This window comes from Buteo buteo, chromosome 9 (genome assembly GCF_964188355.1).
Source record: "Buteo buteo chromosome 9, bButBut1.hap1.1, whole genome shotgun sequence".
Lineage (NCBI taxonomy): Eukaryota > Metazoa > Chordata > Aves > Accipitriformes > Accipitridae > Buteo > Buteo buteo.
Window position 1 is genome coordinate 41,479,053 of NC_134179.1, and position 17,349 is coordinate 41,496,401.

General features: G+C 56.3%; 1 protein-coding gene across 3 annotated transcripts in view; it reads right to left on the bottom strand.

The window, feature by feature from the left end:
• SCN4A (sodium voltage-gated channel alpha subunit 4) overlaps positions 1 to 15,435 on the bottom strand; it is a 47,451-nt gene extending 32,016 nt beyond the window's left edge. Inside the window, exons 1-4 of one of the 3 annotated variants that reach the window (XM_075036222.1) lie at positions 15,374 to 15,435; positions 2,083 to 2,381; positions 1,648 to 1,768; positions 644 to 731 (exon numbers count right to left, since the gene is read on the bottom strand). In XM_075036222.1, the coding sequence (XP_074892323.1) occupies positions 644 to 731; positions 1,648 to 1,768; positions 2,083 to 2,346 (473 nt within the window). In that variant the 5' untranslated portion in view covers positions 2,347 to 2,381; positions 15,374 to 15,435. Of the gene's footprint in view, positions 1 to 643; positions 732 to 1,647; positions 1,769 to 2,082; positions 2,400 to 12,535; positions 12,883 to 15,373 lie in introns of those variants that run through there. The other 2 variants (XM_075036220.1, XM_075036221.1) reach the window with 2 other exon arrangements.
• Positions 15,436 to 17,349: the final 1,914 nt, after the last annotated feature.

Sequence of the window (17,349 nt, forward strand, 5' to 3'; positions counted from 1 at the left end):
TGGGAATGGCAGCTCAGGGGATGCTCACCCAGGTCCAAGGGTCAGCTCAGGATGAGGTTTTGTCCACCCCTGCCAGTGGGACCATCTTGGGGAGCTGAGTTTGGGGGTTCACAGTCACAGGCTGCTGGGTTCCTTGTAAGGCAACTTGGGACATCTTGAGGTACCAATCCCTTTGATGACTATTCTGCAATACCTCTGATCCCTGCTGATGCCCCACCACCATCACGGTCTCTGTAAAACCCTGCTGAGACCTGATTGTGCAGAACCACAGCAGAAAATGCTGGATTCTCATTCTCCCCTTCTCGCCTGGGGCTGGTTGTCCATGCTCTTTGGACTCGTGGGTCTGCTCAGCCTCTCCAGACTATCACTGCTGACCCGACCTGACGCAGCCTGCTCTGCAGTGGTCTGCTGTCACAGGGACCCCACCAGATTTTGGGCAGCTCTGAAACACTCCCACACTTTGCAATGCCTAATGCAGAGCGCGGACATCCCTTCTGAGATCAAGATGGCCACCAGCATCTCCCAGTGACACCTCTCCTCCTCTGAAGGGTCCCTGGATCCCAACACTCCTCTCAGCCTTGGTCCTGCCCCTCCTGAGGATGGTCCCCATGGCTGGGGGAGGTTGTGGGAGGCACGGACTTACTCCACGTTCTTGGACCACGCCGGGGGGTTGCTCATTGTCATAAACACACAGTTGGTTAAAATCGTGATCATGATGAACATGCTGAACAATTTAAAACTTGGTCAAGGAGAAATGCTGTGGCTGTTGCCTAGATTCCCCCCTTCATACTGTTATGAAGGCAAGAACCCCTACTCCTGTCCTGACTCCCACCTTGGTCCCAAACTCTGACCTGCTCCTCCTGCAGCTCTCTCCCGTCTCAGTTCTGTGCTCCCATGCATGGTCCTGGCCCCTGCCATCCCCTTCTGCTCCCTTCCCCATCTCCATGGTGCTGGGTCTGCCTCCCTTCTTGTCGCCTATGCTCCTTCCTCTCCATCACCCCAGGGTACAGCTTTCCCCACTTGTCTGATCCCTCTGCCCCTCTTTTTCCTCCTGCCTCCTGGCCACCACCCCCTGCTGCCACCAGAGCTCTGCTGGGATCACTTCCCACCCATCCTAGTGCCCCTCTTGCTCTTGGCATCCTTTCCTGTCTTTCCATCTCTGCTTGTCTCACACCAAAAGCCCCAGCACTGCCCAAGTTGCCTCCTTCCCTGTACCCCAATGTCCTGGTTCCTCTGCTTTCCCTCTCCCAAAGCATCCTTTGAGCTCCCCAATTTGCCCACTTCCCAGATGGGACAGGATCCCCTGATCTGTAATCATTTTCTTTCCTTTCCGAGTCTCTCCAGACCTCAGAGACCTTGTACCTCTTCCTAGGAAGCTCTACCACTTAGAATTCTTCCCTTCTCCAACCAAGACTGACCTCTTGGTGCCACCAAGATGCCCAAAGCCTGCAAGCACCCACGCCTTGGGAAGGGACCAAAGCATTGGGATGGCCAGACAGCGGGTCCTGGCCATGGTGGGGGCCAGCCCAGGAAATTTGCTCGCCACGCCATCATGAAACACTTCTCTCAGCCCTCTCCCAGGACTGTTTGCACTCTGACCATCAGGGTTTGACCTGGCAATGGAGCAGCATCACAGAGGGCAAGGATATGAATGGACAAGCACTTTGATGGCTCCTCTGCGGACGGGGTGGAAGGGCCCCAGCAGGTAGAGGGCAGGGGTCGCCGAGAAGCGGAAGATGGACTTCCCTTTGTTGAGGACTATGAACGTCTGTGGAGAAAAGAAAGGAGGGAGATAGGTTAGCCCTTCTGCACACCCCCGAAACACCCACAGATCAAGTGCTGCCATTAGAGGTGAGACCTCTATGTGTGCTTTGGATCTCCGAAGGCTTGTAACTGCCAAGGAACAGATGCTCTGCTTTGGAGGAGAAGCAACCACAGTAGTTTGGGGCTACGGATCACCAAGATGGGCTCAGATGAGACCCTGGGGCATGGTGGAAAGAAGAGGAGGTCCATGCTTTGGTCTTTTTCTTGGGATTTACACGTAATGCCAAGTCTACCCATGGGCTAAGCTCTGCCCCTCACCTTCTTATCCTTGTAGAAAGGGTCCAGGTCCTCCAGGGGGGTCCCGATGAGCTCCAGCGGTGGGTCACCATAGATAAGGGGCAGGTTCTTGCCAGCTTCCAGATCGCTCCTGGGCTTGATCTCTTCTTCCTCAGGCAGCTCCATGTGCTGCTGCTTTACCTTGAGTGCCTCTGCCTCCGCGATGCGCTGCTCGATGGCAGCCAGCGAGGCGGGCGTGAAGGGGCGGAGGTTTTCGGGGCCCGGGATGTGCGGCAGGCCGGCCATCCTCTCATTCTGCTCCCAGGACGCCTGCGCCCAGCCTGCTGGGGAGAGGAGGGCTGAGAAGGCAATGCCAGCTGGTGCCACTTTGGGGCATTTTTGCTCAGCCCTTGAAGCCAGGTGACGGCAGGATCTTGGTGAGTTTTTGCAAACGAGTTTATTGCAGAACTATTGAGCTCGCAGGAAAGATTATTATGCATGGATCGCTTGCAGACGGAGCACGGTGTGTGCTCCTTCTCCTCCCAGACCCCCATTCACCCTCTGATCGAAAAGCACCATCAGGTTGAGCACCATATGAGCTGAGCAGCTGGTGTCCCTGGCACCAGCTGGCTGTTGTTAGACACAAAATTTCACAACCTAGACAGGGTTGTTCAACAAAACAAAACACCTTCGGCGTCAGTGGCACCGCTCTAGCTGTCTCCCCTTTGCAATATGCTGCAAGGCATGGGCAGCTTTCATCCTGCACCTCGTGCGAGCAACATACAGTGCTCAAAGCAAGAGGTTCCTCAGCCAGAGGAGCTCGGTCCTGCAGGATCAGTGGCCCATTTCACAGCACCTGTCCATAGGAAATACAAGTAACCTGCAGTGGTTACTCTGCAGTGCTGGATGGCTCTGCTCCTGAGAGAAAAGGGTTAAAGTCTTATCTTGAGCCAAAAAGCAAGGCAATAATGGCACTTGCTAATTTTATGGAGATCAGAATGACTCCCCAGGCAGGAATAGAATGGGCCATTTGGGAGAGATAAGGGTGGCTCCGCTGTTGGAGAGACCAAAGTGGGGATGAGCTGGGTGGTTGCACCCAGAGAAACAGGCTGCCATGCCCTCAGGGAGGCCGAAACACCTGGAAAAGGCTTCCTAGACACCAGAAAAAGTCTTGCTTTGCATCACCTTGCCTCTGCTTTGCCTCGCTATCTGTTCAACCCATAAACACCAGCCTGTGTCAGATGAGCCCAATATACCGTAACACTTGATCCTGCTTTGCAGGGATACTGGGATATCTGGGCCTCACCCTCCCCAAAATGAGCACCCCACTGGCAAGCAGTGACTCCTCCATGCACCAAAACTTTCTGTGATGCTGCTGAGCACTTGCTCCCGAAAAAGCTATAGGCTCAAAACTCCTCGCAGACCCAGCCCTACCATGCTGAGAGCTGGAAACCTTCAGCCCTTTGTAATTAAGAAGAACCGGACATTTATAGATAGCCCTGATGGGAAGAGAGACTCTGGGTGCGTAACAGTATCGACACATTCCCATGGTGATTACAAAACCAAGTGATAAAAGCAAAGGGAGGTATTGATTTTGAGTAGTGCAGGATAACTGCATTTTAGAAGCCACCACGCTCCCTCACTATCACCGCTGAATTGAATCCCGGTGTGCAAAATGGATGTTGTCCTGCCAAGGGCAGGCAATCCCCCCAGCAGCACATCTTTGTGGGGGTATTACTGCTCACCCCCCATTGCATCCAATCCCAGGGATGAAGCAGGGACTGGCCCCCAGCTGCAACGTCTCTTGGGCAGAGACCACCTTCATCACAGTGTTCGAACAGCCCCTTTGTGGCTCCAAGCACCAGGGCTTCGATGCACGTTCAAAATGCAGCTGGTAGAGGGATGGGAGCAACTTGTTGCCTTTTGGAACAGGGCAACTTTTAAAAAAAAAATAATCAAATGACAAGAGCACCAATTTTTGTATTTAAACCTATTTTAGAAGAGGGAGAGTTTTGTCCTTGCTGGACAGGGTTATCTAATAAGATAAACCGAGTCACATCACTGCAAAGTGGAGTTGTCTAGCACTGCCCACAGCCCAGCTTGTGGCCCAACCCGCTGCAAAACAGAGCCCGGAGCAGCTACCCCAGAGGGGCACAGCCCCATCTCACCCCAGGCCTGCTGGACCCCAAAGGTGGCACCTCATCAAAGCAAGCAAAAAAAGGAATTTTTGCCACCGCATGTCTCTGCGAGGGGACTGTGCCCATGGCAGCGGGTCAGCAGGGTACCACCGTTGCTTCTTCTCATCCAGAGTTATTCTGGATTTACCCCCGTTTCATGCTCTACTTGAGCAGCTCTGGAAACCTGCCCTTTGCATTCCCTGGATACAAGTGGCCTCAAAGCTCGAGCCAAAAGCACTGGGCTGTGTCTGACTCTATTGCCCCGAATCTCACCGGGGATGCACTGATGCATGTTCAAGCAGGACCCACAGCACCCATGGTGGGGACCAACCCACCCCATCTCCTGCGGACTCTGAGGACTCACAGGAGCTTGTTGGTCTAGGCAGCCTCAATTGCCCTGGAACCAGGGTTTTGCAGAGCTGTTAGGACAAGCCTGCTTTACAGACCACGCCAGCGCTCTGTAGGGCTCCAGCCCCTTCGGCAGCACACTGCTCTCCAAGGCTTCGGTGCACCGGGTGCTGCACGGTCCACGTCTTCCCTGGAGCCTCCCGCCGGGTGCTTCCCCTCCAAACCCCCAGCAATGCCCCGTCCCCGCTCACTGCACCCAGCCTGCGGTCCCAGCCGAGGTGGCCGTGCCTCCAGCTGCCACCAGCGATCACCGCAGGAGTCAAGTTTCTGCAGCCCCATGACTCTGCTCATTCCTCCCCCTGGCAGGAGCGAGCGCAGGAGGGGAGCTCAAGCAAGCAGCACCAGCTTTGCTTTCGGCCCATATCTCCTCTTCCTCGGCTGAAGCCACGCTGATACGGCTGCCAATGGAGCAGCACCAGGCATGGGGCTCGCAGCCACAGGGGAAGATGCTGGGGGTTGGCAGCGCTGCCCAAGGCTAAGCAGGGGGTCCTCAAAGGAGATGTTGCCCTGGGCATGGAATTGCTTTGTTGCTTTTTGGGGTCTTTGGCAGCATCTGCTCCCGCTCTGACTGCTTTGTGGCCACCCAGAGATAGTGGATGACCCCAGGGAGGAGGATCAGGACTTAAGCCTATGTCCAGCTCCTGCACACCGCAGCCCCAGAGCCATCAGCATCACCGGTTCATCACTCAAAAGGAAAGGAGCCAAGAGCCAAACACAGACTCTGCAGGGGGCTCGGCCCATCACCCCTCTCCCCCAGTGAGCCCAGTTCCCACACCAGTGAGTGTGGGAGACAGTGTGGGAGAGACAGCCAGGTCCCACCACCCCAAGTGAAGCAGCTCACTGTGGGACCAGCCACCCCCAGCCGCTGGGACGGGGTGAGCAGCCCCTCTGCTCCCAGCGTGGCACATCCTGGCACATTTATAGCAGCTGCTATAAATAACCGAGATCAAACTCTTTGCGCCTCCGATAGGTAAAAGCAGTTTGGGCGCAGCAACAGGTGCTGCCTCAGGCACGAATCACCCCCACGGTGCCGTGGGGCTCAGCCCCAGCTCTCGCCAGGAGCTGGGTCCCCCCAGAGTCCCTTATTTAAGGCAGATTCTTGCCCCATCAGCTTTCCTACTAAGAAATCAGTCACTTAAAATGTCTCTACAAAGCTCTGATCTGCTATTTATTGCCGCTTTAAATTTTGGACTCCCAGCTAAGCTGGATAACTTTTTTATCGTGACGCACTTGAGCTGTTGCTTTTGGACTGCCCGTGTCCAACACCTTGGCACGCCATGGATGAGCATCTCACCCTGCCAGTTCAGCATCAGCAATTACCAGCAGGCAACTGGGAGCAGCTCCCTGCTCAGGAGTGCATGGCCTTCGCTTTGATAGAAATTCACTTTCCTCTGATATTTTTGCTACTCTGCAGCCACACAAATGAATCAGCCTCCAAAATAACCCGAGTGGTTTGGAAACTACCAGAGATGCTGCGTAATAGGTTCTGTATAATCAGGAGAGACAGAAGGGTGACAGGGTCCTGTCTGAGACTGCTTGGAAAGGTACCCCGTCCAGAACTGGGACTTCATCCCTGCACAGAAAATAACCTCCTGTGAGCTGAGGAAGAGGGGGAAGGACTTTCTTGGCTGCTGCACGCAGATGTGTGGCTGTGGGGGACACTGGGTGGCCGAGGGCCTCCCCCCATCCTGCTGACCCATGCAGATCCAGGGCTCTGCTCCTCCCTTCCTAGGACATTGGTCTGGGAGAGCATCTGCAAACCCAGAGTCCCCCAGCCTGGTAAGCCAACAAAGATGTGCTTGTTCCCCACCATACTCAGGGCTGGGTTAACAAAGACAGATATGACGGGGGTGTCTCAAGTGAAGACACGCTGCTCCTGAGAGATCTTGGCTCTACAAATACCCAGAACGTGGGAGACAGCAGTGGAACCCTCTGAGTATCTGCAGTGTTGCAGCAAGACCATCAAACACATCTTGAGGAGCTCCCCTTACCCATTTGTAAACCTGCCCTTCAAGATTCACCCTCTTAACAGGAAACACTCTGGAAAGACCCCAGAGGAGACTGACATGTACACAAGTCCAAGACAGAATACAACCTGAATGGTCATCAGCAAGTGTAAATCAGCATCACTCACCAAGATACAGCAGAGCCAGGTGATGCTCAGCCAAGCACTCGCAGTGCACAGCACAGAGGGGAATCTCTGCAGCAGGGATTAGCATGGAAACAAGGACCTCATACACCAAAGCCAGCAAGCAGCCAGCTCTGGGACAGCCGGTGCCAAGGAGCCCAGAGCTGGCCCGTGTGCTTGTAGCTACGAGAAGTCATCGCTGGGGGAGATAAGCCAGCACCCAGCAGCTTAAGAGCTCTGGAAAGCAGACCCTGTTGCACATGCAGCCTAAACCCATCACAGCACACGGAGAGCACAATCCTGTACACCCCCTCCTTGCTACCTGCACCCCAAGTCCTCCTGGGACACACCACTTCCACCCAAACCAGCACCCAGAGGCTGACTGCATGCAGAACAACCCAACCCTCTCCATCCCTCACTTATTTATCCCCATGAGGACACCCAGGGTGGGGCAGGATGGTGCAATGGGGACCAGCTGGGGCTGCAGGGTTTGGGGATGAGTCACAGCTCAGCGATGGGTTCTCAGTCACATGCATCCCAAGTGCTGCTACGAACACCATCGTCCTCCGCGCTGCCGATCCCCGTGGCTGCCATCTCGTTCGCCCAGGAGGACCCCCGGGGCCACAACGTGGCTCTCATTCTCCCAACCCTGCTGCATGCCCCGTGAAGCCCCCCACAGCAGGTCCCCCCTCCACCCCTGCATGCATTAAATAGGTTTTAAAAAACCCAAATCACGTGTGCTAAGAGACCCGCTGCCAGGAGAACATGTATTTGGTTCAAACCCGACCCAAGGGCACGGACACTCGGTGTGGTCAGGATGGCATTTATATGCCCATTTAGGACAGGGAGCTTACGGCGAAGATTAAATACCACAGTCCTTATACCCTCTGCATTTCCCACTTCTCTACACCCGACTGCTCACCCCCAGAGGTGGGACCATGGGGGAAAGGAGAAGGAGCAGGGCCAAATCCCGCCACCGCACCCGGTAGGGCAGAGGGATCCCAAACAGCTCCAAACCCCACCGGGTGCAGGCTGCGACGCAGGAGATGATGTCAGCCCCGTGCTGCGGCGGTGGTGCCATCCACTGCCGCGGGTTTTGTTGGAGCTTCAGGATATTTGTGATTTTTTTTGTGATGTTTGAGTGTACGGGGTGACTCGGTGCTTTGTTGTAAAGTCTGATGGTTGCAGAAAAAAATCCTTCCGGCATGGTCCTTGGGATGTCACAGCTTGAAAAAGTCCTACGGGGTGTTTCTCTCCTACAGTATTTTCCCTGAGTTTTGGAAAAAAGTGGGAATATTGAGGAAATCGAATGTGAAATGTTTTTCTTCTGCCCACAAAGAGCACAGGGGGTGGAGAGATTTGCTTTAAGTCATGCACATGGGTGATTTACCAGCATGCTGAGCAGGGCCTGGAGCTGCATTAGCGTTTCTGAGATTATATGAGTTTCTAGAAGTAACTAGGATAAACACCCTTCAGTTGTGCCAGACAAAATTAGCCATTTTATAAACAAGTTTATGTCCCTTTCTGTAACATGATAATGTGCTATTTAAGAGTCTGGTGTTTACTATCCCCAGATACATTGTCATCCCTTAATGCTTTGCTGTAACTACATTACAAAGACTATCTGGAAAGATATGTGAAGTCTCCAAAATTTTCTTTTGCAAACAAATGCCTCTTATGACACTGCTGTGGGACGCTGGATCTCCACCACCGCAGAGGTTCTCAGCCCGCCATAAACTCGCTCTGTTTTTAGGCTGCCCTGTTTTCAAGGCAGGTGGTGCTAAGGTTTCATGAAAAGAAAGTAACACCAATAAAAAAATTGAGAGAGTCACCCCAATCCTTTTCCCCACTCTATTTTCTAATAGCAGTGGGCTTGGAAGACTTGGAGTGACAAAAAAAATCAATTCTTCATTTTCCAGCATTATTCTTTGAATTTCTGAGTTTTTTTAAGCACTTGGCTGGGTAAGTCCCATGGGCTATGCGGCTCAAACACCAGCCTCTCGCCCGCCAAGCCCAGCGAGCACCGCTGTGTCCCGTTAGCGACATGTCCTCCCGTGCCGACTCCTGTCACCACTGTGGTTTTTTACCCTCCTCTGGGTGTGTTTGTTGCTTTGCCTGAAGTGTGGCCCAAGCCAACTGTACTGGCAGGAATGCGGGATGCTTCCAAGCAGCATCCGTCATCCCGGGGAGCCGGATGAAGCTACGCTGCCTGCAATTTGCCCGATACTGAGCAAAGTTGATGGTCTGTTGAAAGCCCTTGGAAAACAACGCCAAAGCAACCCCAGCGCTGGTGGATCCTTTTCCCAGCCAGACCAGGGGGACTGAGATGCTGCAGCAAGTTCATGCTCTTCAGGTGCCGTCGTGGTCCCTCAGGGTGGTCCAGACCAGCCAAGGTCACTCCCTGTGTGTTACCCACAGGCCACCCACAGCAAGAGCGATGCTGCTATGGTTGTACGGGCCAAATGCAAAAGTGCGTGCTTGATTTTAAGCACACGTTGAATGAGTTCACTGCTATGGAATGATGCTGCTCTGCTGCTTTCTGCCTGCTAGATGCTGCCTTTCTCGGGCAGACCAAGAGGTCTCCAAAGGTTCTCCAGCCCCTTTCCTGGCAGCAGCCAGCCCCCCCCCCAGCCCCCCCCGCCGCCTTGCGATGCACTTTGGGACAAGGACACCCGTGAGCCGAGCGCTGTGCCGGCAGTTGGGGGATTTACACCGAGGAGGAGAAGGACGTGATGCACAATCCCGTGTTTCACAGTACGTTGCAGCAGCACCTTCAGCGGGGCCCCAGCCGCGATGGGTGCCCTGCACGTGCCAAACAAGATGGTGCTCCCTGGCCCTAGCTCCTTGCAAAATCACAGCCGAGCCCGTGTCATCGCTGGCTTCCTTTGGAGAGCCAAATCCTCCACGCTGAACATGCTAAGAGGGCACCAGCCTCCCCCTGGGACATAAACCGCTAACCCCCCCAAAATACGTGCCCTGCAGAGGTGCCTCCACTCCTGCCACTAGCATCATAAGTCGCGTGGAAATTAATTTCATGCAATTCACCGATTGTTATTGTCCTGAATTTACTTGAACTCTGGCACTTCAGTGCCTGTTCGCCCGCAGCCCTGCCAAGGGTACCTCGGTGTGCTTGAAGGCGGGGGTGAGAAACATAGGCTGGAAGCTGTGAAGTCCTCAGATACTCTCCCGGGCCACAGATGGAAATAGGAGGTTGCAACATCCTGCAGCAACGCGCTAACCCCCTCCTGCCTGGAGCCGGGGGATGCAGCGGCGGGGGGGTACCACCCCATCCCCACCTCCTTTCCATCCCGCTGTCCCTACTGAGCCCCGGGAGGGGATTGCTAGAAAGGGGACACCGGGGCGAATGGCTGCTTGGGTTTATTTGGGGGGGGCTTTGGCCACGGTGGAGGCTCAGGCAGGTGGGGAAGGGTTAAAGCGGGGACCCTGTGCTTGCCCACTGCCCACTGCCTCCACTCGGGTGTCATCCAAAGCTCCTGCTCCTCCCTGCCAGCAGCTCTCATGTCAGGCTTAGAAAAGATCTGAGCAGCGCTGCGAAGGCAGCGAGGGGACAGTGTGGGGGAAGGGAGGATGGCGTGGGGCTGTAATGACCTGCTATAGGGATGCCAGGAGAGATGCAACCCCACCGGCTCACGTAGGGATCACCAACGAGCAGCACTGGGAGCAGGTCCCAGACCTGATGCTCCCGTGGCATTGGCAATATCGGGGCCCTTGCAGCATCCCAGGGCTGGAGAATGCCCATTTTCCCATCACAGCCTCTGCACCCCAATACCCCATACCAGACACCCTGCAAACCACGACCAACACGGGGCACCTGCAGCCATCACAGCCCTCCTCACGCCCAGCTCCAGGCGCTGAGCCCCACACCTCCACTCTCGCCCTCCAGCTCCCAAGGGATCTCATGCAAATCCACTTGGATCTGGAGAAGGGGGACTCAAAGCTGAGATGTTCCCAAGGGTTGTATAAATAACCAAGGAGGGAGGCAGCTGGACAGACAGACAGGCACAGAGGCTGAGCACCCTTCCCGGCATCTCCGGAGCTCCAGCTGGGGTCTTTGCTCCCATAACTCCCCAAAGCATCCACCACACTCTCCCCATTCCTCGCCTCCATGTAAATGAACTCAGTAGTCCAACCTGCCAAACACAGAAATGATGCTGGATGGCTCATCATTACCTGCTGCCGCTCACTTTCCTACCCCCAAAACCAGCAAGTTCCACCGAGTGAAGATAGAGCTGCCCGAGTGGCTCCACAGGGCCCTTTTGCCCTGACTGATGGTCACCAGACCTTTATACACACACCGGAAAATAGAAAATGTTATTTAAATATTAGCACAGTCAACTCAAGGCTGGACGCTGTGTTCTTTAACCAGTTCCTGTAAATATGCCCTTTCACTCCTGAACCATTGTAACACCAGGCATTTTCCTAGCAAGGACTAGAGGAGGCAGCTCCAGCGCTCAACGCATCAATCCATCAGCTACATGTGCAGGATCTCCCCTGTATAACAGGACAGAGAGGGGTGTCCCGCTGTCCCCAGGGTTTTATGGAATTGTTGCCCCTTGTCGACATCTGCTGTTAAATCTTTTGCAGTGTGTTTTGCTCGCTGCGTGCCCAGGCTGATCCCTCACATCTCTGTCGGCAGCGCTGCGGGCAGGGGAAGAAATGCTTGTGCTTATCTGCAAACTTCACTCTGCAACTCAGCACTGGCTCTGGGGACCGAGAGAGTAGCGATGCAGGATCTGGCCGAGAGGGATGGTTGCTGTTGCGAGGGATGGGGGGACCGGGGTGGCTGATTGCCTGTGGATAAATCCCGAAATGGCACTGGGGGTGCAAAGCGGTCCCTGCACGCACAGCGAGCGGTGGGAGCTTTGCACAGCTCTGTGCACCCACTACAGGCACGTGAGGGGACTCAGCACCCAAAAAAAGAGTCAGATCCCACCCTGGCACTGCCAGTTTCTCCACTGCCCATGGGGGATCCGAGCTCTGAACCCCACATTGGGCTGACCCTGCCTCCCCGGCACCCCAAAACTGTTGGCTGTGCGTGCGCACCCCGCGGCCCCCGTGTGCGAATGGGGAAATGACGGCGTCCCACCTCCATGTCCCGTCCCCCCCCTCGTCACCGCTGTTTCAGCATGGCAGAGGGGTCCCACCTCCTCCCCCTCTCCCCATGGGGGTCCCTCTCTGCTCCCCCCCAGGGGACAGGGGCTCTGCGGGGACAGGCGCCTTCTTGAAAGGAGACACTGTGAAGCCACCCCGCAGACCTTTCCTGCAACCTTGGCTTGGCCAAGCTGAGGTTTATATTTAGATCTCCAGGAGGAGAAGCCAGGAGAAAGGCGACTTGTGCCTTTTAAACCCTGCCTGTAGCTCCCTTCCTCCGAGTGGGAAGGTGGCTCACAAACTGGTTGCCCGCCACATCCCCCGCCATCCCCTCTCATCCCAGCGGCAGGTCCGTGGCCACCGAGGGTCCGGTGGCTGCTGGCACCCGTGTCCCCACACCCTGCCTGTGCCTTTGCAGGGACTTTCTCCCCCCGTCCCGGGCTGTTTTTCACGCGGGGGAGTCCGGCGGGTGCCTACAGCCCTAACCACCACTCCAGCGACTGCGGGGGCTCTCCTGCTCCCATCCACCTCTGGCGCTCGGACGGTGAAGCCCCCGGCATTTCTTGCACCGCTCCGGGCACAGCGAGAATGACAAACCCAGGGACATCCAAGACCCCGTAGACCCTACCCGATGGCCTGACATCAGCCCAGGGCTGAACCCAGTACTTACTGTTGGGTGGAGAGAGCAAAATCCCAAGGAGAGACCTTTTAGGGCCAGAATTTCCCCTCTCCTTCGACTCCTGGAGGCTTTGGCTCAGCGAGTGCCTGTTGGCAGAGCAGCTGCTGCTGCTGTCAGATGGTCATGAGTGAAACCTGAGGACATGCGGGGTCCTTCAGGTAGCCTCGGCCCCGTCTCAGCTGTGGCATTCGTCCCCCGCCGCGCCAATCACGGGGCTGGCGGCGCCTCTAACCCCCGAGGCCGCATCGCCCAGCGCTCCCGGGGTCCCACGTTCACGGACCCCCCCTGCGCCGCGGCCACCCCGGCCATGCTCGGAGCCCGGGGACGCGGCCAACCGGGGCGATCGCGGCGGCGGAGGAGGGTGTCCCAGATGTTGAGGTGGCTTTGGGCTGGCTTTGGCACCAAATGGGACGTGGGGAGGTGGGAAGGGTCCCTGGCCAGCACCTCCCCATCTATATCTCCCAGAAGTGACATGCAATTGGAAAGAGCAGCTGGACAACTGCAGGGGTGGGGGTGGGGGGAGTTGGTGCCAACCCCGCTGCCAACGTCGTCTCCGAGCCGGTGGCTCTTTGGGAGCGTTATTCTTGTCGTGCAGCACCCAGCCCTGGCCGCGGCTCCTCCTCTTGCTTGCAAGCGAGGGGTGTCTGTCATTTCTGCTTCGTTCCCCCCCCCCCCCCTCCATCCACCCTCAGCTGCCGCCTAATTTTGCACCAGCACCACGTTTCTTTGCACACCAGGAGCATCCGATGGCCAGGACGACCAGCAGCTGTGCAGGGTCACCCCACTTCGTCACCAGCACGCCTCACCCCGTGTCCCTTGCCACACACCCTGCCCGGTGGGACCCCTGTGGGTCTGAGCCAGACCAGGGTGGCAGGGGATGGTGCAAAAGGGAGGCTCGCAGTGTCGTTGTCTCCCCTCTTGTACATCCTGACGGGGCCTTTGGGTGCTGTTTGCGTGCCTGTGTAGTTGTATGGGTGTGTAAGGCGCACAGAGGGCACCCAGGGTTAGGAGGAGAGGGTGGAGGGGTGTCCAGCTTGCAGGGCTCACCCCTTTTGGGGTGCACAGGGCTGCGTTGGGAGTGAACCAACCACCCCAGCACCCAGCCTGGTCAGAGGGGACTCATCATCTCTCCAACACCACCGGCTCTGTGCAACTTTTCTGCTGCTCATCCGGTCCCAAAATACCCTGTAGCAACTTTCCCATGCCGGCGTGGGCTTTATTGGAGCTGAAGCACCTGCCCTTCCCAGCCTGGCATCCCTTGCTGGCACGTTCCCATGGCAATTTGCCTTTCCCTGCCTCCAGCTCCTCACCCGTGGGGCTCCTTGTGCTTGCCGGCATCCCATGCAATCAATAAAAACAGGGCCAAGACTGTAGACCTGAGCACCCAGGGAGCTGGGAAGTGAAGTTCCTTGGCTCAATTCTGCTTCTCACTCAATAATTTTCCTTTTCTGTTCAAGACTACAAAAATAAGGCAGCCCAGGAGACCGGCTTCAGCTCTTGGGGGAGAGGTCGTGCCGCACGGGACAGAGGATTGGCTCTGCGCAGGAGATGCCGAAAGTGTGCTTTGGGAAGCATAACACTGATTTTTTTCAACTAAAAAACAACCCCAGGGCTCTTTTTGCTGACTTGGAGCTCAGGCTGGGCTCAGAGCCGCTAAAGCCAAGGGAAAGAGGGAGTGAAGAGCCCCATGTTAGCTCCCAGGGGATTGCTACAACCAGGGCAGAGAGCACTGGGAGCTCATCGGAAGCTCAGCAGCAAAGCAACAGCCTGTACCCACGGGCAAAGAGCATTTCCCGTGCATCTGGCAGTTAGTGGTTTTGGCTGGTGAGGAGGGCAGGGACAGGGACGTCCTCCTGCTGTGCCTGTGGGGACTTTCCACTTGCTCAGTTGGTCACAGCAGGAAATTCAGGGGATGCTCGGCGGGTCCCATCAGCTGCCAGCTGCCCCAAACCCAGCCTTGTCACTGCTGGGAAACCTGTGCAAGCTGCACTGGTCTTTTTTTGCTTTGCCTATAGCCTAGAGCAAACCTGGGGTGAGGCACGTGAGGGTGGAAACCCCAGGACATGGCTCCTGCCCTTCTGGAAGCCAGGGGCACCCCGGGGTGCCCAGTTGGGCACTGGGCAGGCACAAGGGTACAGCTCTGCCTGCAAAACCAGCTAAATCTGAATGGGAATGGGAGCTTCGGGTACCCAGGGGTACTCGCAACACTAATTTGGCTGCGAAAACCATGTCCTTGGGGTGACAGGGTGGGATAAGGGCAATGCTCGGCACAGCCTGCGAGACCCTGGGGTGTTTGAGGTGCCTTCGCTTGCACCTTCCCCCAAAGCTGCCGGTGCTGGATGCATCCTGACCCTCCTGCTCTGCCAGGCACTTGCCCTGCCGTGGGGCTGCCTGCATCTATTGCAGCTCTGTGGGGCAAAGCTCTGGTGGAGTCAGAGCTGCCTGCACAGAGCAGGGTGGAAACAAGCTGCCCCAGCCAGCCAGGGCATGGGGAGGGGACATTTGCAGGGTGAATTCCCCAAGCCGCAGAACCTGGAACATCCCGGAGCAGGGATGAAGGAGTGGGTGCAAGCACAGGCATCGGGGCACCCTCGGCACCCAAGCAGGGTGGCCTGGCAGCCCCCGGAGGAGCAGGGGATGCAGGCAGGGAAAGAAGCAACAGGCAACAGCTCTTCCAGCCCTGAACCTTATTCCCATCCCCATTGCTGATTAACCCTCACCTGGCCAGGGCTGACTAGGGGGACCCTGGGGGCTCCCAGTTCTTGCTGGAGCCTTGGGACAAGTGCAGGGCTGGGTGCACGCTCCCCCGAAGCAGCGTGGCCCCCTTACCTTACTCCCTGGGTGCTCTCAGGGGACCGGGTAGAGTCATGGGGTGGCCCTGGGACCTGCCGGGGTCCCTCCACGCCGGCTGAGCCTGTGTCCGGGCGGTCTGCGTGGGGACCCTGTGTGCTCCAGGGCTGACACCCCGGATCCGATGTCAGTGCCCGAGGCGGTGCTGCGGGGCCGCAGTGCCACCCACCGGCTCCAGGCAAAACACCCCCCCTTCCTCCGGACCCCCCTCTGCCTGAGGGGACGACAAGGGACCCCCAGGACAGGGGGGGTGATGGGGATGCTGGGCTACTGTGGTACCCTGGGTCATGCTGGAGGGGAGATGGGGAAAACCTGGCTCTGCTCTGCCTAGGCTTAGCTACCCCAAATACACGGCTGTAGGGCATGGTCCAGGCTAGAGATGCAGCAAACCCTTCTGAAAACCTTTCCTGCAGACTGAAGGTGATGCGCAGTCCCCGCAGCGGCGGCACGTCAGCTCTCCTGCACCCACAGTGGGCTCCTACCTTTGCAGGCTCTGCCACGCACCGTGGAGGCTACGGGGTTGAAGCTCAGCAAACCCCAGCGGGTCACTTGGGGTGCAGGTTTAGCACCCAGAAAGGCCCATTTGCAGCTGAAAATACATGCAAAACTCAGTGCTTTTCAATGCTTTATGGCAACTGTGATATTCCCACCGAGCATCCCCAGCCCTGGTGCAATCTGCTGCCGCCGTCTGCCTCACATCCCTGCCGAAACAGCATCTTCCTCGCTAATGATAGAGAGAGATGTTTATTCACCTGTGGTCTCTTCGTGGCTGCAGGCAGGCATTTATTTGACGGCTGCCATGCTCCTCAGAGGTTTCCTGGCCAGTGACACAGGATGTTGCTGGCCCAGGGGGTTGTTGAACAGAACATCTTCCATCTCACCTCAAATCAAGTCTGGGGCTTTGTTTGCCTCTCAACACCAATTTGTGAGACCAGACGGGATCTCTAGAGATCCTGCAGTCTGGAAAAGGGCCAACACATGTGTTTTATTTAAGGAAGGACATGTGGCTACATGGAGAAATTGGAACTCGGGAAGTGTGAGGAGCTCTGCTGAGATCGGGTGGCTCAGGTCTCAGGAACATGGTGCAGCTGGGAGAGGCCAGGAGGTTTGGGGAAAGAGAATTTGAGGCCTTTCTTGGTCCTGGAGACAGCGTTTGCCAAGGCAGGAGCTCAGCCCAGGCAGAGTGAAGGATGCTCATGGGGGAAAACGGGGCCAGGCTGCGGCGTGGTGGTGGCAGCTCCGACCCGGAGGGGACACGGCACCCCAGCACCTCTGGGACAGACCATGATACACCCAGCTTGTGGTCTTCCTCACCTTCCTCCTCCATCTCCTCTCCATGCCCAAAGCCTGGCTGCTTCACCAGGCAGAGAAACAAACAGGTATTTCTACCCCAGGGAATATTTCCAGGCATTACAGATACCGGCAGGGTTTTCACCCTCCAGCAAGCCTGGTACCAAGTTACCTGGGTTTGTAGAGCAAACCAAACCTCTGAAAAGTGATGCTGAATTTCAGAACAAGATTTTATTGGCAAAAACCTCGCTAGTTCCAGGCAAATGAGTCCTCAGTGAAGACAGGTGAGTCCCACTGCTTGCAAACCACCCTATCTCTCTGGTACAAAGCCCCTGGGAGAGGTGCAGAGCCCCTACGAGCAGGCATGGCAAGGATGATGGACTGTCTTTCCCAGCACGGAGCACAGCTGAAGCAAGGGGCAGGGAGAAATGGAAACATTTTGGAAAGCAGGGGAGGATCTGAGTCATGAGACCATCAAGAGTCTCACATAGAGAGCTGTCAGTTTTTGCCTGTCTCTGTATTTGCTTCTCCCACCCTCAGAATGGCTCCTGGGGGCTGTATCTAGGCATCTTCCCATAAGGGAAATGGTTTTGTAAACCAAAGGAGGGGAAAAAAACCCCTCAGCGTTGGGGCCACTTCAGTTTTCACTCCAGTGCTGAATGAAA